At 39.4% G+C, this 25,406-nt stretch overlaps 2 protein-coding genes and 1 pseudogene across 5 annotated transcripts in view; 2 read left to right on the forward strand and 1 right to left on the reverse strand.

The window, feature by feature from the left end:
* Positions 1 to 252: 252 nt before the first annotated feature.
* On the reverse strand, positions 253 to 18,118 carry GLYATL3 (glycine-N-acyltransferase like 3). Of its 4 annotated transcripts, none has more exons than XM_036024204.1 (6): positions 17,984 to 18,118; positions 13,761 to 13,877; positions 9,805 to 9,912; positions 8,932 to 9,058; positions 4,946 to 5,072; positions 253 to 1,692 (listed from the first exon to the last, which is right to left on the reverse strand). In XM_036024204.1, exons 2-6 carry the CDS (start codon positions 13,836 to 13,838, stop codon positions 1,266 to 1,268), a joined length of 867 nt encoding a protein of 288 aa, XP_035880097.1. In that variant the 5' UTR covers positions 13,839 to 13,877; positions 17,984 to 18,118; the 3' UTR covers positions 253 to 1,265. The 4 variants fall into 4 exon arrangements, with proteins under 4 accessions (XP_035880097.1, XP_035880098.1, XP_028366613.1 ...); XM_036024205.1 differs by having other exon boundaries at positions 13,761 to 14,012; positions 17,984 to 18,074; XM_028510812.2 differs by having other exon boundaries at positions 13,761 to 13,866; positions 17,984 to 18,027.
* Positions 18,119 to 19,069: 951 nt separating this feature from the next.
* LOC114494983 lies at positions 19,070 to 19,805 on the forward strand (annotated as a pseudogene).
* A 5,320-nt stretch (positions 19,806 to 25,125) lies between these two features.
* Positions 25,126 to 25,406, forward strand: part of MMUT (methylmalonyl-CoA mutase) — a 53,913-nt gene continuing 53,632 nt past the window's right edge. The window contains exon 1 of the mRNA XM_036024202.1: positions 25,126 to 25,313. Within this exon, the coding sequence (XP_035880095.1) occupies positions 25,279 to 25,313 (35 nt within the window). The 5' untranslated portion in view covers positions 25,126 to 25,278. The remainder of the gene's footprint in view (positions 25,314 to 25,406) is intronic.

A 25,406-nucleotide genomic window follows, 5' to 3' on the forward strand; every position in this document is an offset into this window, starting at 1 on the left:
CAATTGGAACCCAAAGTTTAAAAAAAATGCAAGGATATATGTCTGATGAATGCATTGCTTTAATTATTTAAGCATTTAAATTTCCACAAAATAAATATGATGTAGTGAAAACAAAAAAAGATCGAAATCCAAATGACAGCATTCTGGCTCCACCCCAGCACTGATTATCTGTGTAATCTTGAAGTCATTTATTTTCCTCATTTATTTTTTCCTCATTTATTTATTTTCCTCATTTATTTCATTTATTGGGCCTCAAATTCTTCATATGTAATGTGAGAATTAAAGTTTATTGTCTTATCAAAATTCTGAGTTTATATACATGTAGAAAATATGAAAGAAAACTACTTATATATGTGAGTATATGTATGTGTATATAATTATCTGTATGTCCACATTCACATTTGTACATGCGTCTTAGTGTCCTATGAGAAAGCCAATTATAGACAAGTAGGCTGGAGTAGGTGATAGGTAAGGTCCAGTCCTACACTGACATCATCTGTTTCTAGCATTTAAAACTCCCCTATCTTCATTCCTCCATCCAAGGCTAGTAGGCAGTGGGAATTTGTTAGAAACACAAATTCTCAGGCCCTACCCCAGACTTACTGAGTGAAGAAGGACTGTGGGGGAGCGACTCAGCCATCTGTGTCGAGTCTCTGGCCCTGCCAGTGATTCTGAAATGCAGCAAAAGGTGAGAACCACGGCATCTGAATATTCCCAGGGAAGAAGTATAGGCTAGAGCCACTGGCAGATGTGAAGAGTCAGTAATTAAAGACAAAAAAAACAGGAGTGTCTGCAGAGAAGTTGGGTCAGAAGCGATAGGAGCTGAGCTTGGGGAGGCAGCAGCATGGGCGCAGGTGGGTGCTACTGATGGTGGCCGGGAACTGGTGTGGTGGTGAGGAGACAGAGCAGAGGGCCAGGCAGCAGTAATGAAGCTGTAGCCACATGCTCCCGTGGTTCGTTCTCATGCTGTCGTTTCTGGCACTATGTTGAGAACTGCGGGCTTCAGAACCGTTGTTCTGCAGAGGATCCTGAAGGAGGCTAATTCCCTCTGTTACAGCCACAGCGATCCCTGTCTCCCAGTTAGTTGCTGCGGAAACCTGAGACAGAGAGAGGGAAGAGCCTCTCAGGCTGATCCTGTCTGTTTTCTCCTGGCCTTCTCAACAACTAAGATTCTCCTGATCCCAGTTTTAATGCTCTCTTTATTGGCAGTTAAGGAGTATGTGTATCTTCAGGGAAAGGAAGAAAACTCCTGGCATTTCACTGGGCTAGAGGCGGCTTTGGCCAGAGAAAGCCACAGGGGTGAGAATGAGCCGATGGAAACGACAAGGCAAGAACTCGGCATGGACGCTCTTCAGGAGGCTGATGGAGGCTGTGTTGTCATCAAGGACGTTGCCCTGAGAGGGGAATCCCCGGCTCTGCAGCTTCCGGGCCAGTGTGAGGGCCACCAGCCTGCTGTAGCCCTTCCTGCGGTGCTCTGGCAGGGTGTAGCCATGGCACATGGTGGCGAACTGGTCCGTGAGAGACCAAGAAACTGGGTTTCCCTTGTCATCGCGGACACACACACTGGGGAAGCAGGAGATGAGGTTGGCTATATACTGGAGACACTGTTCGTTGCCGCCCCTCGACCACGTCCGGTTGAGTAGGTCAGCGTCAGCGACACTCAGGTGGGTTAGTCTCGGGGGAGAACTCATTCTAGAAGAAAATGACACGAGAAGAAATGTGAGCTCAGGATCACGTCAGTAACAACTTCTCTTTTTAGCCGTATTTAAACTGAGAGACCATCCCAGGGATAGGGTCCAGAGAGATATGAAGACATTTTCAATGAATTAGATTTCATCTCTCCCCATTTACAAAACAAGCTTTCCTGATTTCATTTCTGATAGGACAAAATACCCGTTTCAAATTTAAGCCTTTCCTAATTTCATGCCCATTTCTTATTGTCCTCAGTATAGACTAAGGCAAGTAAAACAATGCTCAGACTTCTTCTCAGTCTTGATTCAATTGACCCCTTCTCTGAAGCTTTGAAACGACCAGATTCCTGGGCCCCTAATTTTCTTCTTGGTTAAAGACAGGGGTGTGTGTGTATGTGGGGAGAGAGAGAGAGAGATTGATTTTGAGAGACTGAGATTTTAGGATAGACCTTCTGTCTTTATGCATCCATGCCCAGAGAATGAATTGCCTAACATTACAGTCATATGCACATGCTCAAAAAAATGTTAGTTCTTCCAGGCCTTCCCCTAAAAGGTTTTGAAGAAGGTCTAACACCCCATGGCACTAAGATAAAGAAAAAGACAAGAATCGGTGCAGTTTCTAAGAACCCAAGTGGGTTACTTGGTTGAAGCCTGTGATGCTGGTTTGGTTCTTGAAGTCATTGATGTGGTAAGACCATCGCCAGTGACTGCTAAGAGACTGGTAATATGGTTTTGGCTCTGATCTTGTTTACAAAGCACAAGCTTGTGTTTTCTTTTCATTAGTGGTTCTGCTGTGTTGGCCTGCATTCCAGGCACCCTGTGCGCTCTGGCACTGGGACAGTTGTCTAATGACTAAGTAGGTTTAAAACACACACACACACACACACACACACACACGTGTGTGCGCGAGATAACTGGCTTAGTATAATTTTTAATTTAGTTTTTGAAAATGAACTTTAAGCAAGGCAAACAAACCTCAGGCAGAAATTTCAGTGCAAGTAAAAACATCGCTAAGGCAAAAGGAAAAAGAACTCATGGACATGGTCAACAGTGTGGTGCTTGTTGGGGGTGGTGGTGGGGAGAGGGGTATAAACGGATTAAATGTTAATGCAAAAAATACAATAAAAATTTTTAAGAAAAATAAAAAAGAGAAACATTGTTAAAGCAAGCCAAGTGTTTCAGTAGTTACACTAGAGGCTACAACCTTGTACCTGAAGGGCAAGGTACCCAAAATAAAGAATGTACACCTGTGGGTAATGACCTTGTTAAAGGTAAATTGTCTAACTTTCTATGCAGAAGGGAGCAATTCAAATTAAAAACTGATTTTAAAAGGATTGACTGGAGAGAGAAGAAATTTTAAAGTAATATCTCAGATATGGCAGTAAATAGACTGGAAAACTTTAAAATTCTAAAGGACAAATACCCTGGTTTCTTTAACAAAAAGTAATGTAAGAAATATAAAAGAAAGAAACTTAAGAGAGACATTAACAAGTTGTAATGTATGAGCCTCATTTAAATATTTATTCAAAACAAACTGCTAACATATTATGATAATTTGGGAAATGGGACCACTAACTGGTTGTTTCACTTTAAGAAATAATGTTAACAAAATTTTAAGGGGTTGTACTGAAAAGAGTGAACACAGCAGGCCTGAGGCCACTATCTTTACAAAAGCCTGCTTGCCAGGTTGGCCCTTGGGTGGTGTCTGGGAGTTTGAATGGGGGGCTGCCAGCGGGGACGTCCTGCCATTCTCAGAAGGGATATGAGTGGCTCAGTGTGTCTAACTATCTGTACAGTCAATGTTGTTTATGCTGAACACCTGCTTTCCTTCTGGAAGTCTAGGAAATTGGTGTATGCTAAGCAGGGCGTGCCTCCAGAAAAATCCTAACACTTGTTGTCACAACTCACTGCAGGGGAATTAAGCTGTCCTGCGGGACTCCGTTAGGAGAGGACCCTGGGAAGCTTGTGCCTGATTTCCGCTGGACCTTACCAGCGCACCTTTTCCCTTTGCTGGTTTTGATTTGTATCCTGTCACTGGAATAAATCACAGCGTGACTGTAGGTACTGAGTCCTGCGAGTCTTCCTAGCCGATCACTGAGCGTTTGGTGGTCTTAGGGACCCCATCACAGGAGTGGTAGTAGCAATTTTTTAAGAATCCTTATCTTTTGAAGATACATATTAGAATGTTTAAGAATAATGGGATAATGTCTGATACATTTCCTTCAGAATACGCCAGGGGGTGGAAAGAGTAGTTAGGGGTATGGATGAAACAGGATGACCCATGTACCGATGGGGAGGCTCATTGTACTCCCCTCCCAACCTTTTGTAGGTGTTTGAAAACCTTTGTAACAAAAAATAAAAAATAAAAGTCCCATTGCTTTATGTAACTTAAGGTATCCACTGTTCTTTAGGTTTAGTTTTCAATAATTCTTTCAACAAATTCCACAGAAGTGAAGAAAACTAATGTTCACCAAGGTGGGTACTTTTCAGGTACCATGTTTCATTTGCTTACGAAAAACAGGTAAGGAAGATATTATAGATTAATTTTCAAGAAGAAGAAATTGATTGAGGCTCAGAAAGATTAAGCAGAGGGGAAGCTAATTAGTAAACGGCGGAACAGGGACTCCAAAGTAAGAAGAAAAGAACGCAGACATGAAGCAACATATGTTTTGAAGGACTGAATTCTGGAGTCAGACTTTGTGGGACTTATTTCTTGGCTGTACAATTTACTCCTGTGTGTTACTTCTACTGTTCAAAAAGGGAATGATAATGGCACTACTTCACAGGGTTGTAGAAAGGGTAATATATTTAAGACATTGGTGTCTGGCTTGTAAGAGCTCCACGGGAGTCAGTTACATACCTTCTTTCCCGAGACAACAAAACGACCCTAATAACCACCTTGGGCTTAGACAACAGAGGTTATTTAGAATTATTTGGTGAGGAAGATAACAAGGAATGATTTTTCTGTGCATGCTGTGAAAATACAGGACTCCTGAGTTCATTTATTATTATGGACAAAGACACCAATTTGATTTTGCAAGAAATTATGGGCAGACAAACACAACAGAAAGGAAAAGAGTAAATACACACACATCCACACACAGAGACAAACACAGAGACTCAAATTCAGACTCCATAGCCCAAATTCAAGGTACTTTAAATATTCCTTAGTGATACTAAGTACTACAGGTACCGCTCTTTGTACTTGTATAGCAGTAAGTGCGACCCCAAATACATAAACTAGATCTACATACAGGAGACTGGTGTCTGGCAGAGTTGACACAGGAGAAAAACGAACAGCCTTAAAGGAAGTGAGTTGCACATTCAGCTGCTTTGAGTTGGCAACAGCTTTGGTGACATCATATAACTCACTCTGCAGCCCTGTACATGGGAAGACAGAATGAAACCTGTGGGCATTTTATTGGAAAACGCAAAAAGGAAATTTGTTGCAGGAGTTTAAAACTTACTGTCATTAATATCGCCAGTTTGCCACCCTAACTAGCGTGTATTTACGCTAGCATGTATTCACACTAGCGTGTGAATTAGTGTAACTACTCTCTATCTGATTTTCAGACTTACTGTGGGATTTTCAAATTCCCACCATGTTGTCCACCAAGATCATGATGTCCTGTGGAATTTTTGGATGGGAATATCCCTTAGGGTTTTGGAACCCTTGGAATTTCTTGTGGGAATTTTGATTTTTCAGACTTCTCAGACTGATTAGGTAAGAGATATGTTATAGCTCTAAAAGTCCATACTCTACCATACACAGCTGGAAGAGTAAAAGAGCTTAGATTTATTCGGCATAGAATTCTGTCTTTAAGGACTGTCTCTCTCTTTTCAAAAGGATTTTATTCATTTATTTTTAGAGAGAGGGGAAGGGAGGGAGAAAGAGAGGGAGAGAAAGATCAATGTGTGGTTGCTTCTCACATGCCCCCAACCAGGGACCTGGCCACAACCCAGGCATGTGCCCTGACTGGGAATTGAACTGGCAACCCTTTGGTTAGCAGGTCAGCACTCAATCCACTGAGCCACACCAGCCATAAGGACTCTTGTCCCGTGTCTTGGCTTAATGCTCATTATAGAAATACCAAGGTATAAACTTAGTGTTGGTGATACTTGTTTACCATGAGGTTAACTCACCTGGGTCCCACTCACTTATCATAGCTGTCCTATTTCATCGATAAATCTTTACTCAGTCCTTGTATATGAAGTACTGTCCTGCGCACTTTCCCTCTTCCTTCCATGTCTAATGGCTTGTTGCCTCCTCCCTGTAAGTCATTTCCTCTTGAGGAATACACGAGTGGAAAGCCATGTTGAACTCAGTCTGATATCTGAGCCTTGGCTTCTCCTGCAGGCAGTTAAGTCTAAGAAAAGATAAGTAGATCTCCAAGTCCATGCTATTATAATTATAGATACTGTGGCTAGCATCCCATATTACAACACTGAATTAGACCTAAGTAATTCAAAAGACTACCTACAGGGAAAAAAATAGGTAGTGCAAACCTAAGGAATGAATGGTACGAGAAAGAGATTCTGTTTGAACTCAGTTAGACTGACCCAATTCTTTCTAAAAGTTACATTGATATTTCTTTAAAAACATTTAAATTATAAGATATAACAAATACAAACAACTGCATAAAACAAATACATAACTTAATCAATCATTATATATTTAACTATATACTACTAATGCCTCAAAGTAGAAATTTATTAGCCACCTTCTATTTACCACTCTCAACCACGGTTCCTTCTCTCTCCTCCAGAGATAATAGCTGTCATGACTTGTATGATAATCACTTTCTTGTTTTTTTCTGGTTTTATTATCCAAGTGCGCATCTTTAAACACTATAGTTTGATTTTACCTATTTTTTGTCATGCAGATATTTTGATCTACAGGTTGTCTTTTAAATCCCACCCCCCACTTGTACAAATTCTTTCAGTTTATTTGTTGAAGAATCCAGTTGTGCCCTGGCCAGTGGCCAGTTGTAGCCTAGTCCCATATACCAAAAGGTTCCATCCCTGGTTGGGGTGCGTATGGGAGGCAACTGATCCATGTTCTCTTTTACACTGATGTTTCTCTCTCTCTCTCTAAAAAAAAAATCAATAAACATATCCTCAGGCGAGGATAAATAAGTAAATAAATAATCCCACTGTTTGCTGGGGAGCGCTTTCATAGTCCAGATTTTGCTGATTATCTCCCAAGTGTTGTTGACCATGTTCTTCTGTCCATTGTATATGTCACCACTTTAACAAATCATTTTCTTTCTCACAGAAGAAAGAAATTTCCACTTACTGTTCTGCCTTTGTCCACCCCATCTCTTTAGAAGGGGAGGAAGTGCCAACTGGATAAGCCAGATTCGGGACGTTATTGGACCATGGCCAGCAGTTGGCAGGCTTCTGAAACTTTCAGGTTAGTGCTCAAGCAGACAAGCTCTGTCCTGTCTGTGCGGCTAACAGTGAGCAGAAGAGCCTGGCCTTTCAGGCGAGCTGCATACTTTTTCATTTCTTCTTCTCGAGTGGCAAACACAAGGGGGCTGGCTCCTCTGAGTAGGTTAATGGGTTAACCCTGATTCAATATTGTTTATGGATGGCTCTTAGATTAAAAATGGCAAAGGCATTTCTGTGCAGGGGGTGCTGTTGCTCTAGCCACTCAGCACTGAAGCAGCTCCACTACCCAGTGCTTGGTGGATCCAGGCAGCCCAGCTAGTATCTCTGACTAGAGCCTGTGCTGCGGCAAAAGATGGAACACACACGGCAGCCAGTAGACTTTTGTCCCAAAGATTGAACACTTACATGGCAGTAGATAGGCTTTTGGAAAGGAGTTGAGAATGCCATGAAAACAGCACTTTTTGAGGTGTTCTGATTAGGAATAGTGAAGATTTTGATGACCCTTTAGAATTTATTCAATATTCTAAGCAGACAATAATCGTTACCACAGAAGCCCATAGTCAAGAGACCACCTCAGAAGCCATGGGTAATGCCTGCCCTGACTTACATGCTCAGTGAGGGCCTTTACTGCTCCAGGTGTAGTAGGCGCTACTAACTACATCTGTCACCACCACACCTTCAGGGACAGTCAATGAGTCCATTTAAATGACTGTAATGACTCATGGCTGTCAACTTACCCTTTTGGAAAAAGAGTATTGGTAATTGCAGGGATGTTCTCTCCATAAAGACAGACATAGGTGATTTGAAGGTGGCACACATATAGTACCATCTAGTTACTGCCATAATTTTTCACATCAAGGAAAATGTGTATTTGTTTCTACATTAAAATAATACCGGTTGAGAAAATTTTTTTGAATTGTCTCACTTCTAGCCAGCACAACTGGGGTGAATCTGTGAAGGTGAGGGATAGTTTAGAATGCCCTCTGTCAGGTCTTTCTGAGCGTTTGCAATGGATTTTATACAACATCCCAAGACTTGAGGTTATGAATTTATGTTGGTCATTGTAGATGGATGTAACGTTTCCTTCTGAGAGGGCTTTAGCTGTGGCTAAAAAAAGTTACCAAACTTTATATTTCTAACATGCAAATTCCTGTCTTCATGTCAAAGATTAAGAACTGATTTCACTGGAATGGTTGCAAAGAGTAACTTCATTGCCTGCATTAAGCCTCCAAATGGTATAAAAAGTGGAAAGAGTAAGTGGCACACAGAGGCTGAAACTATCCATCTGAACTACCCCAGTATCAGAAACCCTTAATCTGCTAGCATGGCCTAAAGTTCTTCCACTGGCATTGTTGGCCATGAGGTTGTCTCCTTGGAGTTCACATATGTTCTTTTCTTATTTAATCATTTTAGGATATACTATGCAGATTAGCTAGCTGATTATCTCTTTCTAGAATTGTTTGCTTCAGAAAGAAGAAAAGTGTGTCTACTGACTTAGACTTGAATTAGAGTTATTTTTAAAAGAGTGTAATAGCAAAGGGCTAAGAGTAATAAGAAAAATATGCTGATACTCACTGATATCCATATTAGAGTAACAGTAAAAATCACTTAAAATCAGCCCTGTTTAAATGGTCTCTACCTACTCCAAAACCTAAGCCTATTAGGAATAAAAATAAGTGTTCTTATAAAATTATAATACATAAATTATAAATATATAAAATGTATGAATATGTATTTGTGCATGTGTGTGTGTATATATCTCATACATGTAAAAATATATGTAATATCTATCTGATATATATGACAGAAAGGAGTTAATGATGACCTAGTGTCTTGCATTTGACCTCACCTTGTATTTGAAAAACTTGGTCCCAGTTGATAACATCATGTTCTTCCAACAGCCGTCGGTAAGCTCTGATGTCCTTGTAGAACACAGCGTAAGCGTTAGTATAGTGGTCCAGGTTATCTGTCTCAGCCTAGGTCAGAAGATACAATCATAAAAGCATAAAAATATCCTCTAGATAACTGAAATCCTAGCTAGCTTAGATACTATTAACTGTGCATGTCTAGATGATTTCCATTAGCAAAATTAGACACCCATAAACAATGACTAAGTGACAATGTGGTTAATATACTGTAGTGAGGGAAAGCACAGAAATTTTGGTGTCTTTGCTTGATTATTTCTTCCAGTATTAGGGAGATTTTAAGACATTTATTTCACATATTGCTAGGATTTTATTTATTTATAAAAATAGAAAGGGTACAATTCAATGGACCTACCTATAAGAATTAAATAGAACTCTCAGGACTTTCCTAATGTGGTCAGGGCAACACATTTTCAATCACTTGAGGCCCTCCTTGGTCTCAGAGGCAGAATGGGACAGATGCTGTCTTTTTCAAAGTTCCGCCACACTCACACTCATGGCCAAAGGCATCCATCATCAGGAATCATCAAACAGTTGAAAAACTAGTATGTGCAAGTTTGTGTGCTTTATGCTTCTAGAGATTATTAAACACTAAAGATACACTTTATTGAGCTCATTTAGACTAAAGGTTTTTTATACGTCTGATGCTCCAGAGCCAGTCACATTAGAATCTGATGATGAAATATGCAGCTTTGTAAGCTACCGTGTATGGCTACGGTGGTTATAATATCCCCTTTACCTACTCTTTTCTTTCTAGTTAGTGCCAACTCTTATTTTTTTGCCTTTCAAAACTGTACCTCTTTCTGCCGCCGAGTGATGACAGCTTTGAAGTCTGGCCATGAATCCAATACCACTTCCTTTTGAAAGGGATTCCCACGATTTATGTTCATCACTGCTCCATACACCTGTGGCAGAGAACCCAAGAGACAAGCGATGGCATCGCCAGCTGTTGCAGTTGCATAGTTCCCTTTCACCTCTTGTTCTACCATAGAGTTATGGCCACCGCAGGGGAAATTGTACACCTATTTCCAATACACACATACAATCTCCCCTTTTGTTATTTCATCAGTGTACATGAAAACTGGTAAAAAAAAATCTGTGAAAGCCTAGGAACACTCTCCTTTAATTTAGTTTTCCACAGTACCAAGTAGGAAGTACTAAATCAGTAGGCTTACTAGGTGGGTGCTGGGCACGTAAGTCAGCAATAAATATTGTTGAATAAATCAGAATCTCTTGTATGGATTTAGGGCTTACACATCTTTTAAAAGTTCCACAGATAATTTTTGATGCTCAGCTGGTTTTGAAGTTTATTATACTATCTAAAAATAACTTGTGAAATTCGCCTACTCTTGCAGCCCTGGATTACAATTAAACATCACCTGATGGTGAAATAACACTCCTTCCCAGAGAATCCCAAACACCTGCATTGCAGATTTGATGATATCAAGACTCTGTGAGTATCCTCTGAGGGTGGTAACTATGTCTCATTCATTATTACGTCCATGGAACCTGCCATAGCTGATCAAATGCTTTTTGACGAAATACTAAAGTAATATTAGAACTTTCTGTGGCCTATAAAATTTTTTCTCTACTAAGATTTCAAGATGTCTATCCTACAAAACAACTTTTGTACACTGCGTGTGTACCTCTAGGACAGAAAAAGTGATGGGATGAGGAGAGCTGAGCTGTAGGCCAGTGTTTGTAGCAGCATTTTCATTATAGACGAAAACTGGAAACAACCTAAATGTCCATAAAAAGTGGAAAAATAAATCAATTGTGGCATAGTCATACTGTGGATTATAAAACAGCACACAATGCTAAGCAAAATCAGCTGGATACAGAAGGATGCTTCTGTGATTCAAAACCATGTAAAATGCAATTATGACTTTAGAAGTCAGGATGATGGTTACTTTGGGGAGCAGGGAAAGCTAGTGGCTGGAAAGGAACGTGGGGTTGGGGAACAGCCTCTGAAGTGATGTTCTGTCATGGAGTGGAGGTGACACAGGTAATCACTTTGTGAAAATTCACTGAGCTCTCTAAATCTGCTGTGTGCACTTTTAGCATATGTCTTACTGCAGTGAAAGCATTTAAATTATAAGGGCATCAGTACCTACATTTTACCTCCTTTATCATTTAATTCAAATCACTCAACTCAATGCCTAGATCATTTTCTGTCTCTCTTGTGTTTTATCCAATCTGGAACCCTATTCAAATCTTCTCAAAAAGGCATTTTCCCCTATTTAATCTGGCTGACACCAACATGGACCACACTTAGTAAAAATCCAAGAATTAATGTTAACTGACTTGTTCTGCTAATTGTTGATTAACATGGCTTTTTTTGTTAATCATTAAAAGTCAGGAATGTTGATTTTATATATATTACAGAGTAATAAGTTTATCAAAATGATTTCACACAAGGAAACCAAATGTCCTTATTCAAGAATGGAGCTTAAATATGATTGGAAATTTTAAAAGGGTTAAAAGAAAAAAACTCTTTTCAATATTCAGATTGGAACCAACTGAAAGATTTTGCATTGATTAAAACAAATAAACCATTCTAATAGTTATTTATTCAAAAGGTGAGTGTTGGAAGGAGATGGGAAGTGGCTAGAGAAAAGAATGTAAAGATGCTGAGAAATGAGCAGTTAGAACTTGTGAACAAAATTTGGAAAGGTATTTAATTTCCTTATCACTGAGGTGAGATTATAAAATGCATTGTCATAAACACCAAAAAATGGAGGTGAACAACAAAACTATCATTTCTTTAGCTTTTTTATTTTCTAAAGGGCAGAGTCTAACTGAAGGAGTACTTTGAAAATACTGTTAGATAACCAAACCCAGGCATTATACAACAATGCAATAATTACAGAAGGACAAGGAGATCCAGGGATAAAGAGACTCTGTATGGAAAGTGAGAAATGGGGAGTACCAAGCTAAGGAGCTACTAAAGAAAAGATCATTTGAAAAGGCATGCGTTTATGTTTGTTTTATTTCTTTAATTCTTATTTCAACTAGTGTTATGAGAGGCAAACATTTCAACAAACACTCAATCTGGAAACTGAAAACCTGGATTTAAATCTGGACTCTAGCATACAGAGATGGCAAACTAACTTAGTACCATCATCTATAAAATTATAAATATCTGCCTATTCAGAGGTATTAATATTATAGAGGTATTATTATTAGTTTTTATGAAAGTCAAATGAGATAGCATGAAAGATACTTTAAAAAATTATACATGTAGAACTCTATCATGATCTGGGAGGCCAGGAGAGGACTCACAGGTAGATGTGTTTAGATGACAAGAGAACCTACTAGAGTTCTGGCCAAGATGGAGGTGTAGGTAGAAACCCTTCACTTCCTCACACAACCAAAAGGAGGATAACAACCAATCTAAAATCAATAAACAACCAAAAATGCCAGAAAAATCAAACTGCATGGAACTTCGACAAACAAGGAATTAAGAAAAAATCAACCAGAACAACCAGACTGGCAGCATAGCAAAGAGGGTTGCCCTGCTTGGGTGAATACCTAAGGCCCCACCCTTTACAACTTAGCAGGTGCCCCAAGACAAAGAAATATGGCTCAAATGAAAGAACACAGCAAAACCTCAGAACTAAGCGATGAGGAGATTGGCAACCTATCTGATGGAGAATTTAAAGCCCTAGTAATCAAAATGCTCATAGAACTCATTGAGCTTGGTCAAAAAATTGAAAGAACAAATGAGAGATACCCAAAATGAAATAAAGCAAAATATTCAGGGAACCAACAGTGACAAGAAGGAAACCAAGATTCAAAGCAACAATTTGGAACAAAAGGAAGAAATAAACATCCAACTGGATCAGAATGAAGATATGTGAACAGTAAAATGACAACAAACTCACATCTATTAACAACTGAACCTAAAAAAACAAAAAGCAAAAAACTAAGCAAACAACTAGAACAAGAACAGAATCACAGAAATGGAGATCACATGGAGCGTTATCAACAGGGGAGTGAGTGTGTGAGGGAAGATACAGAGAATAAGTAGCATAAGTGGTAGGTAGAAAATAGACAGGGGGAGGTTAAGAACAGTGTAGGAAATGTAGAAGCCAAAGAACTTATATGTACAACCCATGGACATGAACTAAAGGTGGGGAATGAAGGTGGGAGGGGGTATGCAGGATGCAGGGAAATAAAGGGGGAAAAATGGGACAACTGTAATAGCATAATCATTAAAATGTATTTTAAAAATAAAAATATATATTTCCAATCTTACACTTAGTTGTAATCTCTGATGTCATCCACAGTGACCCTGAGTTATCAGCAAGCCCTTGTGAACTTTTGGAAGATCAACAAAGCCACTGAAAACACTTCAAAAGTAAAGATTTCGAAATAAACATAAGAAAATGATAACAACCCCTGAACTTCAGTTCCATTATGTACATAGGTCATGTTCTTACTAGCAATGCCACCAGTCCATACTCTTCTGCCACTTAAAAACATTTACATCTCAAATGTACCTTAAAAAATAATCTAATCCAGCATTACCTAAATTTTCCTAGGAGTCATCTAGAGTAACTGTCAAGAAAGTAATTCTCAGGGCCACACCCACAGACCCTTGAATCAGTCTCCAGCAGGTGGGGACCAGAAAGCTGTGTGTTTAACAAGAGCCCCAGATTTTTATCATCAGAAACCTCTCGGAAACAGCCACCAGTCTGACAGTACTTTCATAGATTAATAGAATAAGGAAATAAATCTTTAAATTCAGTACCTTGAGTGATTCAGGAAAGTGACTCTTCAGCATTTTTTCCAGGGTCAGTAATTTGGTAGAACAGTTTAGTACCAACATCTTCTCCAGAGCTCCAGCAATTCCAAACCTAATTAGAAACTTGAAGATACATACTTAACTATTGCTGGTTAATATTTCACGTAGGAAAACCTGTGAAGTCCTATTTTCATGGGCTGTAATTCTGAATGCCATCGCTCCCTCTGAAGAGGGAAGGAGGAGGAAGATAGGGAAGCACTGGGACAGGTAAATCAGAGAACACATAGAAATGGAAAGTGTTACTGACCTACTCCTGGAAAGACGTTGAGTATCTATACTGGGTTAGGTCTTCCTCTTAGACACACTCATTGTACTCTGAACTCCTCCTGCAGGATCCAATAGTGTTGTAAACGTACATTTATTTGTGTTTTCCTTGACTGAAGTCTTTCCGAACTAGACTGTGAGAGGCATGAAGGAAGGGCCCATGTCCGCTCTGTGCTCCACTGTCTCCTCAGCACCTCCCACAGGGCTTGGCACATGGTAAGGGTCATTCTAAGTTGTTGAATGGCTGACATGAAGTGTGGAGTAAGAGTCTTCACAGTGTGGGGCAAAAATGAAAGACTTGAGTGGTTTAGGTATTGGGTGGTTATGAGGGACAATTTGGAGAGAAGCAGTTATTAATACATTGAAGATGAAGGATCATGTGTGAGCAAAGCCTGAGGCTCATTTTAGTCAGATAAAATTAAGGAACAACAACAAAATCCTACATATAGTATGCAACTTCATCCAGTTTGATGCAATTATATTTCTGGAGTCGTGGGCTCCATCTCCTCTGCTCTTTTTTCCCCAAGAAAACATTGCCCTCAACATTCCAATCAGGTCTTGACTAAATTAAAGAAAAAACACATTTCCTTCTCCTATATTCAGTGTAGCAGAGCTTTTGCACCTAATTTTCCCAGCCAGGCACTAGGATGACAAAGGTAACTCAGCTGGACACGAGAATCTGGTGCTTCTGGGTTGTGATGGATTACTCCTTGACAACACATTTTCCATACAGAGCTACTCAATTTCCCTGTGTGGAATCTCTGTATGGCTATAATACTCAGTGTTTGATTGCAATTTACTTAAAATCCACTGTAAAACTTTATCGTATATTTTATGTGAGTCTGAAATTATGTTTCTGATGACCAAGCCGTATAGGCTCCAGTTCAATGAGTGGGCCCCCTGAGGTGTCTGTATCCTCTGTAGGAGTTGGAAGAGAACTAAGAATCAAGGCAGCACCAGAAAATCAGGCTCCTGGACCCTAGTACTCGGAGTCTGGGCTGCATTAGACACTTTGAAAAGATCCAGTTTTCAGAGTTCAGGTTGGACAAAGAAAGGTGCAGTGTAGCCATGATCCCTTCACCCTTGCATCTGTTGAAAATTTCATTCACTCAAATCATTGCTAAAGAAAACTTTATTTTCTTAGTAGATCCTCATGTCAAACACATTAATTTATTCTAATTCAGTATCTTTTAGGAGAAAATGAAATAAAAGTATTTCAAAGGGAAGTTGATCATGTATTAGGTTGGCTAAAAAGTCCGTTTGTTTTTTTTCCATAAAATAAAAGATACAGATTTCATTTTCACCAATAACTTTATTGATTTGGATACTTTGAGTATGTCGGCTATCTCCTATGCGGTAGAACATTGATTGTTCTCAATTGATGTCTCGATTTGATTGCTATCAACTTCAACTGGTCTACCTGACTGTGGAACATTGTCCAGTGAGAAATCTCAGCATGACACTTTGCAAACCACTTTTGGCATGTTCTGTCAGTCACAGTACCTTCTCCATACACTGCACAAGTCTTTTTTTTCTCATTCCAGTTGCATTTTTACCTTTCTTAAAGTAATAAAGAACAATATGCTGAAAATATCACATATTTTCTTCTATCTTCACTGCTAAAATTGGCTGCTCCTAAATTCACCAATTTTCCTAAGTATTTAAAAAGTGCTTGTTGATATGGCAGCTGTCACAATACAATGCAACAATATCATTTCAAATGAAGTTAAAGACAACAAAGTGCTACTAGAGCCATCTTATAGAAAAAAGTATGAACTTTTGGGCCAATCCAATATCTAGAGATCTTTTCATGTCTCAAAACAAAGCACAGTAGCTAGTACAAAGAGGAAGAATTCTGAGTACGTGTTGATGATTCGTTTATTTATTGCCTGGTTGTTCCCCAAAGGACCTAAAACCACTTATAAACATAGGTAAAATATATCAAGAAAAATTCAGTTTAAATTAAAATTCAGGCAGGGGTGAAAGCAACATGGAGGCAAGGATGAGGTCAGCAGGCAGAGTGTATAGAGAACGTCCCTACACACAGCTGATCCTCTTTATGTGCAGATTCCATATTTGTAAATTCACCTGCTTGCTAACGTATTTGTATCCCCCCAAATCAGTAGAAACAGTGCTTTTGCCGTCATTTGTGGTCACGTGCAGGGCAGTGAAAAATCTGAGTCTCTCATTAGTCCGCATTTTCAGCTAAAGTTGAAAAAGGCGACTTTTTGTTCTAGTTCTCATACTGTAAAGAAGTCCTTTATACATTCTGTTTAGTGCTAAGGATTTTTTTTGTATTTTTTGCTCTTTGTTGGTGACTCTACTTTTTAAAATGCCCCCGAGCATAGTGCTAAAGGAATGGTTAGTGTTCCTAATTGTACAAAAAAGCTATAGTGTATCTTATGGAGAAGATATATGGATTAGATAAGCTTCCTTCAGGCATGCATTATAATACTTTTGACTGTGAGTTCAATGGTAATAAATCAACAATATTTATTAAATCATGTGTCCTTAAACAGAGATACACATGCAACAAGCTATGTGTTTATCTGCTGATAACAATGCTGTGGCCAGAGGTTCGTATGAATTTAGTAACTGCCTATATTTTCCCCAGGAGCAATGGTTCAAGATTCACTAAGACAGTGTTGTTCCTGTGAGTTTATTCAGTATAAGGACCGTGAATAATGGAAGTGAACTACCTGCAGGAGGTGAGAGCCCATTTTTCACTCTAAGCTTTCTAGCAGCTAACATGAAGAGACATGACCATGGTTAGTTACATGATTCCATTTCCCATGTTCTTGTGGGCTTCACTGCAGTGTTTGCTGGACTTTTCACTATGCCATCTCTAAATGAAGCCCACTTCTCTAGCTTCTAAATATTCAAAATCCTCCTTGCCTTTAATCCTCCTGGCTTTAATACACCTTTTGAGGCTAAGCAGTTATTCCAACTCACAAATGACTCAGGGTGACATATATTGAGGACATCAAACTCAGGGATATTTCTCCTGGGGGTTCACACAGAGAGAAGATACTCTAATGAATCAACAACACTGGAAAATCCTCTCGGCAAACAGTGATGACTTTCATAAGGATTTTCTTTTATTAAATGGAGACATAATTTTTAAAGACCACAAACAGAATACAGAAGTTCTCATAGGTGAGGAAAATATTTTTTACACATTATTGTATTATATTAGAAAGCCAGAATATCATATCCTCACCATTCAATGATAAATTCCTTGTAATTATTTGTGTTCTAGAATTGGAAGGTAAATGTTTGTAAATCCTTTAGCCAAACACACTCACTCCCTGAAGTCTTTGTGAAGGAAAATTATCGTGCTCATGTAACTTTTTTAGAAACTGAAGTTTCTTTGGGGAGGTAGGTGTCCATCAGCACACAGCAAGCACCTAAAATATTTTATTAATATTAACTAGACAATGAAAGCATGATAGTATCCTGAGAGACTCTTCTTATAAATAAATAAAACAGAAGGTCTCTGGTTTTATGGTGTAATACACCACTTGCAATACAATGGTGGGTTTTTTTAATGAGAAAAGAAAGTTTATTTTTTTAAGCACTACAATCCAATGCTAGTAATTATTTTTTCAGATGATAGATTTTCTGCTTAGAAAGATTCCTGTCTTATCTGTTTCTCTACTTGTGCCCATATCACAATGCAAAAACTTTTCTATTTTATTTAGCTTATTTTCTCCATGTCAAAATTTAAGAGTAAAAAAAAACACACACACACAAAAAAACCCAAACAAAATACCTTTTCTTCTGAACCTAATTAAACTTATTCTTCCTATACAATGTTGAATTTCATCTCTTCTCTATTTCCCCCATTTGTTCTTGCATTATAACCAATGATTTGAAATTTATTATTTTAATGAAGAAATGCTTACCTGCTCTTGAGAGTCTAGCCTGAAACTGAGGTCTTGTCACTGTGCAAGCAGTGGCTCTTTCTTCCAAAATGGTGAATTTATTTCTCAAGCCTACTTCCCTAATTAGTCTTTAGTGGAAAGAGAAGGGAGGGGTAAAATACCTGTAGAAAGGGAGGAGTTTCTGATGTCAGGTGAAATGTATCACGAATACCACACAAGGATTTCCACTCCATTTCTTCCTGTTACATTTAGTCTTATAGTGTAAATACCAGTGAATACTAATCTTGATTTGTAGATGAACATTTTCTAGACACAAATCTATCTGTCTGTCAGGATCTCATGGAAGAGGATAAAAAGAAATGGGACCCAGGCAAATGGGTTGCAATAAAATAACACAGATACTGACCCTTTATGTGCTTTGATCTATTCTGAAGAGAATGGTTTTGCTGCTCTGAATTTCCAAAAGAGGGTAATGTCTAAAGAGGATGCTTGTAAAATTGAGAGTATTTTTGGAGAGTTTTAATTTTTTTACCTATTCTTTTAAGTGAGAAGGCATTCAGAATTTCCTTGCTTCTGTCCAACCTTGGCAAGCTCGAGCATCATGTAACCACTTACACGGGGATCACAGCACACAGCACAATACCTGAATCTTCGGACAGTGAACTGCCTGTCTCAAAGGCATAAGGAGCGTGCTTCAATATGAATGTAGTCACAGGGGAGGATACTGTTTACTGCTGTGTGTCTCATACAGTCAAGTTCAAATGAAGGGGTGGGTTAAAAGATATTTATTTGTTTGTTTGTTTATTTATTTATTTTTAGAGAGATGGGAAGGGAAAGAGGGAGAGAAACATCAATGTGAGAAATATCAATCAGTTGCCTCTGACTGGGGACCAAACCCACAATCTACACATGTGCCCTGACCCTGACCGAGAATCAAACTAGTGACCTTTTGCTGTGCTTTGTGGCCCATCAAACTGAGCCATACAGCTCAGAGTAGGTTAGGGCATTCTTTACTTGAAGATGCTGGTTTTAAGTAATATAGTGGGTGAGCACTGAGCAGAGGAGGCAGGAAGCTGAGCGGGACCAGGAGCTAGCTGGGCGGGCACCATGGCTCGGATCACCACCCTCGAGGGGGTGAAAGGTAAGATCCAAGTTCTGCAGCAACAGGCCGATGGTGCAGAGGAGAGGGCTGAATGCCTCCATCCAGAAGTGGAGGGAGAAGGATGGGCGGGGAACGGGCTGAGGCCAAGGTGGCCTCCGTGAACCGTAGGATCCAGCTGGTAGAAGAGGAGCAGGACCGCGCTCAGGAGCGTCTGGCCACTGCTCTGCAGAAGCTGGAGGGAGCTGAGAAAGCTGCTGATGAAAGCGAGAGAGGTATCAAGATTATTGAAAACTGAGATTTAAAAGATGAAGAAAAGATGGAACTCCAGGAAATCCAACTCAAAGAAGCTAAGCACTTTGCAGAAGAGGCAGATAGGGAGTATGAAGAGGTGGCTCATAAGTTGGTGATTATTGAAGGAGATTTGGAGCGCCCAGAGGAACAAGCTGAGCTGGCAGAGTCCCGTTGCCGAGAGATGGATGAACAGATCAGACTGATGGACCAGACCCGGAAGGGTGTGAGTGCTGCTGAAGGAAAGTACTCTCAAAAAGAAGACAAATATGAGAAAGAGATAAAGATTCTTACTGATAGATAAACTCAAGGAGGCAGAGACTTGTGCTGAGTTTGCTGAGAGATGGGTAGCCAAGCTGGAAAAAAACAGTTGATGACTTGGAAGATCAACTGGAATGCACCAAAGAAGAACACCTCTGTACACAAAGGATGCAGGACCAGACTTTGACCTGAATGAGATGCAGAGCGCCCCAGTCCTGCCCTGCCCCTGCTCCTCCGTCTGACCCTGACTCTGCCTGAGGCCAGCCTCCCAGAAGCTGACCTTTAAATTGAGGGCTGATCTTTAACAGGACGTCTGAGTTCTTTTGCTTCCCTCCACCGCCCTCCACCCCATCCTCACCCAGTGTCTTTTTCACCAAACTGTCTCTGCCTCTCCCAGAGATTGTGGTTGGGCTAGAAGCTAGGAATAATAACATTTAAGGGAATGTGAGCACAATGCAGTGTCTTTAAAAACATGTTGTGATGTGCACATTTTGTAATTACCTTTTTTTGTTGTTGTAGCAACCATTTGTAAAACATTCCACAGTTCTCAAGCAGCAGTCGAATCCCTTTCTCACTTTTAAAAGATAATTTTTCAACTTCATCCATATTGTCCTCTCCATAGAGGAGGGAAAGAGAGAAAGGCTTGCCTTATTGAGAGCCAAACAGAGCCCAGAGAAAGACTCCACTATGGGGGGGGGGGGGTCACTGCTTTGTGCAGAGTAGCAGCCAAACAGGAAAGGTGATTCCAGGAAGAGATAGCCAAAAAAAAAAAAAAAAATATGTTCAGGTTTCAGCTTTAAGGTATTTTTGGGCAATTTTTTTTTTAAATCAGAAGTGACCAAATGAATTAAAATGGTAATACCTCTCTGAGACCCAATCCTGTCCCATCTCTACTCCCTTCTTAATGGTTCACAAAATGGGTCATGTTGAAGGGACCAGTTATTTGTCTCCTTGAAAGAAAGAAAACTATGTTTCTGCCGGTGATTTAGCCATATGAAACCATCTCATCACCATTTTCTGGGCCTGAAGCTGCTGTGTCTAAAAGTGCCATCTCATTGTGCTTCGCCTCAGTGCTGGAGAAATCGTGAATAGTTTATGTACAAAACTGTTTTTAAATTTTATATTATTTTGAAACTTTGCTTCTTTGGGGTTGGGGCACACTGGCAACGCCATCAGTGTGCTGATCTTTAAGATTTTTTCTTTACCCAGTTCCCTCTTTTGTTGGTGAGGTGACTGTGAGGTCTGTGAGGCTCGCATCCTGCAGCTTCGCGCCTTCAAATGTCCTCCCCTTTGGTATGGTCTCTTTGGGGGCCGATGGAGCGAGAGAGAAACCAATAGTGCAACTCTTCACTATTCAACTATTTTGATACTGAAAATTGACAAATGTCTTTTTAAAATGAAGAACCAGTCCCTCTCCCCCCCAAAAAGTAATATAGTGGGTAATTGGTAGTTGAAAGTGACAGGAAAGGTTCTATTAGATGACAACTATGGGATGTCAAAATAAGAGTGTTTTTGATTTGGGTACATTGATAGCTTTTTTTTTTTTAAGATTTTATTTATTTATTTTTAGGGAGGGAAGGGAGAGGGGAGAGAGAAAGAGAGAGAGAGAGAGAAACATCAATGTGCGGTTGCTGGGGGTTATGGCCTGCAACCCAGGAATGTACCCTAGCTGGGAATCGAACCTGGGACACTTTGGTTCCCAGCCCATGCTCAATCCACTGAGCTACACCACCAGCTAGGGAGTTGATAGCTTTTTTTAACGACGTAAATGAGGGCAACATATACCTGTGGCATGTCCTAAGGACCTAAATAAATCAAGTGTTTAAATATTATTTGAGGAAAATTGATTTAAAAAGTGAACAGAAGCAGTTATTTGTAGCACAGAATCTGTTTTGGATATGAAGTACCATATCAGAAAACCTTAAGTGTATGAGTCAAGTTATTTACGGACCCAGAGAGACTTATAAATGTCTTCCCAGATTTAGGCTACATTCTCTTCCCAGGTGCATCTTCTGTTCTTCTTTTCAAAGTTCTTTGCTCTCTATAAAACATCTGAACTAATCAAAATAGTTGCTTTTTGCCATTAAGAAAAGTAACCAATGGGCCAAACCATAGTACTTTTCTAGGAAAACTACATTAGTTGAAGATAATTAAATGTGAAATATGTCCATTAAGCTATATTGAACTTTTAATGCTGAGGTTTAAAGGAAAAAGAAGTGGGGGCAGGGGAAGTAGGTTACTAATATAAGATAAAGAGATTTTCTTCTATGAACTCAAATGAACAAATACGCATTAATGGTAATATACGTATTACCATTATACCTAGAAAAATAGATTTGTATATTGTTGTAAAAGGATTTACTCATCAGCTTCAGTAGCCCCTTGTATTTGTAGCTTATCAGCAAATTCCTAAAAAGTCAACTACGACTTCTTTTTGCCTCCTAGTTCTATCACTTACTATTTGAGCATATTGAGACAGTTTCAGTCTTCCAGTGTCTCAGATGCTGCATCTGCAGGATGGTGATAATAGTGTGGTATCCTGGCCGGGATGCTCAGTAGGTTGGAGCATCGCCCTGTATACCGGAAGTTTTCGGGTTTGATTCTAGTCAGGGCTCTTGACCAAGGTTGTGTGTTTGACTCCTGGTTGGAGAGCGTATAGGAGACTGATGGATGTTTTTCTCTTACATCAATGTTTCTCTCTCTCTTCCTCTCTCTTTAAAATCAATAAACACATCCCACAGTGAGGATTAAAAAAATAATAAAAAACAATAGTTACTGCTATGGGGTTTAATCCCTGTGATGTTGTTAAGAGGGTTAAATGTTGGCATGGTGTCTGGCATACAGCACACATCAGTAAATGTCAGGCATTTTTATCGTTACTTTTATATAGTCCTGTTGTTCCATTTGAAAACTACATTTATTTTAAGGACTTCCTTGGGGGTATGAAACGGTGAAATTGGCTAAGGTGCATTTGTTTCCAATAGTTAAAATATGAACAATTTTTTTTTTTTTTTTGCCCTGGATAGATCCTCAAAGCACACTGCCCTTTTGGTCCTGGTAAATGATCAGAACAGCACCTTCGAATGTGACCAATGGGCTCCAAATGCCTAAGTACCCAATGCAGTGCATCTCTTTTTTAGGGACAGAGTGCAAGGTATAGCAATTCTTTTTTAATAATGTATTTTACTAATTATGCTATTACAGTTGTCCCATGTCCCCTTTATTCCCTTCCACCCTGCACCCTCCTCCCATTCTCATTCTCCCTTTAGTTCATGTCCATGGGTCATACATATAAGTTCTTTGGCTTCTCCATTTCCCATGCTATTCTTAACCTCCCCCTATTTTCTAACTACCACTTACCCTACTTATTCCCTGTACTTCTTCTCCCTCTCCCTCTTCCACTCCCCCATTGAAAATCCTCCATGTGATCTCCATTTCTGTGATTCTGTTCCTGTTCTAGTTGTTTACTTAGCTTGTTTTTGTTTTTAGGTTCAGCTGTTGATAATTGGGAGCTTGTCATTTAGAATGGAAGGGCAGATAAAGTGCTTCCCAGAGGTCAAGTTAAAGGAGTTCATCATCCCCAAGCTCTTATTATATGAAACATTAAAGGGACTTGTCTAAGAAAAACAAGATAAAAACTATGAATAGTGAACAACTTTATTTTTAAAAAGTAGCCTGTAGTAGTTTTACTGAATTTGGAAAACATCCCTCCTTCCTCTTTGTCCAAGTCTGATAACTGTAGCCAATCTTTAGATATGGCTGCTGCCTCAATTTCATAGCCTTGATAACAGCAGAGGGACTTGAGTTGAGAGCAAACTCCGAAGCCAACAGAAAGCATTTCTATGGTGATTTAGTAGCGAAGGACTACATTCAGTGGCAGCTCTTTACAAGGAAAGCTAGTTGTAACATTAAAAAGGCCCAGTCACTTTTGACATGATAAAAATTCAAGTGGGAAATTTAAATCTCTCTGCTTTCGCTTGCTTTCTCCCTGCCCCCACCATTTCTTCCTCAAAGCTGAGTATTTCTTGACAATGAACGAAACATGAGAGGATTAAAAGGCTTATGTTTGGAAACTAAGCCAACTGCATGATTCAAATACTAATTTTGACAGGTGCACCTGCTTTGAGTTTTGGTAAATAGAGAATGCCAGGAAATTCTATCCAACCAAATAGAAGAAAGAAAATCCTTTAATTTTAGGTTCTAGCGCGGGTCATATTTAAACAAAACCTGTTTGTAAAACACGCCCATCTGAGATTTGGGGAAAATGGGAGGGCTCAGTTAAAGTAAGATTTTAATTTTTTTTTCTAAATGGGGCCCGAGAAGAAAGGCAGATTTTCTTTTTTAAGATTTTATTTATTTTTTTATGGAGGGAAGGGAGGGAGGGAGAGAGAAAGAGAGAGAGAGAGAGAGAGAGCGCGAGCGCACGCCAGACAGACAGACACACATCAATGTGCGGTTGCTGGGGGTTATGGCGTGCAACCCAGGAATGTACCCTGGCTGGGAATAGAACCTGGGACACTTTGGTTCCCAGCCCGCGCTCAATCCACTGAGCTACGTCAGCCAGGGCAGATTTTAATTGCCAAGAATATTTAATAAAATGTACAATTAGAATCAACACAAAACTTTTCAAATAACTTTATATGAGGCTACATTGGTGAAGATACGTTTAATCCAGAGTAGAATATAATGTGCCTAAAGTTAGTGTAGATCATTTCTCTTGAATAGTTAGCTTGATTCTTTCAAGTGCAGTAACAATTTGCAGACCAGAGAGATTTCCCCATTACTCATTATTACTTTTCTCTGAAATTTCAAATTTCTGTAGGACTCCAGAAAGTAAGAATTTTAAATGACTGACAGTACACTAAGGTTCTGCAACGTGTTCAGGCTGCCTCTCCAGAGCCCCTCCACACACAGAAATCACACCAGGATACCTTCCTTCCTTCAGCAGCATTATTGGAGACCAATTCTATATGTACAGCAGCTTTCCCTTTTAGCCTTTTTCAGCCAGATAGGTGAAAACATTTTATTTTGCATTTAAGTGATTAAAGTTCAGCATCTTTCAAATACTTATTGGCCATTTATATCTTTGAGAATTGACTACTTGTATTTAACCTATTTGTTACTGATAATTTGTATTTTTATATTTTAACTTTATTTGGAATCTATTTTGGCTTAAAAGCAGGAATATTAACTGCTGGCCCTCTCCCCATCTCTGGTACAGTTAGCAGTTTTCTCGAGACCATTTATTGAATAATATTTTTCTGCAGTTTATTTGAAATTGTGTTTATCATATGCTACATTTTTGATCTATCTCTCTTCCATTCCAAAGTATTTTTAGAATGTGAAGTTTCTGGCATTGGTGCTTACTCTCTCCTCACTGGAGAGCTGTACTGTAGTTGGCATGGACTATGCATGTGACAAGTCAGGTGGGTGTGAATGCTACACAGGAAGATGGCCATTTGAATTACTGGGACTGTGTGCAGTAGAATTTTAATTTTATTTGGGTCTGCAATTAACTGTTAAATTATTCATAAAGAGTGCACCAAAATATAGCCTTTAAAGAAAATGTTGTTTATGTTTTGAATTGCCTATCTGCCAGAAGATACTGTAGATCTCTCAAAAGATCATGTACTTTTCAAAGCTAGAACAGTAGTATGACCGGTTGATGCATGAAGAACTATCTATCACTCAGCAGCAATGGTAAGTAAAAATTCTAGTTGGTGTTCAATAATCTGTCAGATGTTCTGAGAGAACCAGCAGACTTTATAGTCACTTTAAAACCATGAAGCTGTA

This window comes from Phyllostomus discolor, chromosome 4 (assembly GCF_004126475.2).
Source record: "Phyllostomus discolor isolate MPI-MPIP mPhyDis1 chromosome 4, mPhyDis1.pri.v3, whole genome shotgun sequence".
NCBI classification, from domain to species: domain Eukaryota; kingdom Metazoa; phylum Chordata; class Mammalia; order Chiroptera; family Phyllostomidae; genus Phyllostomus; species Phyllostomus discolor.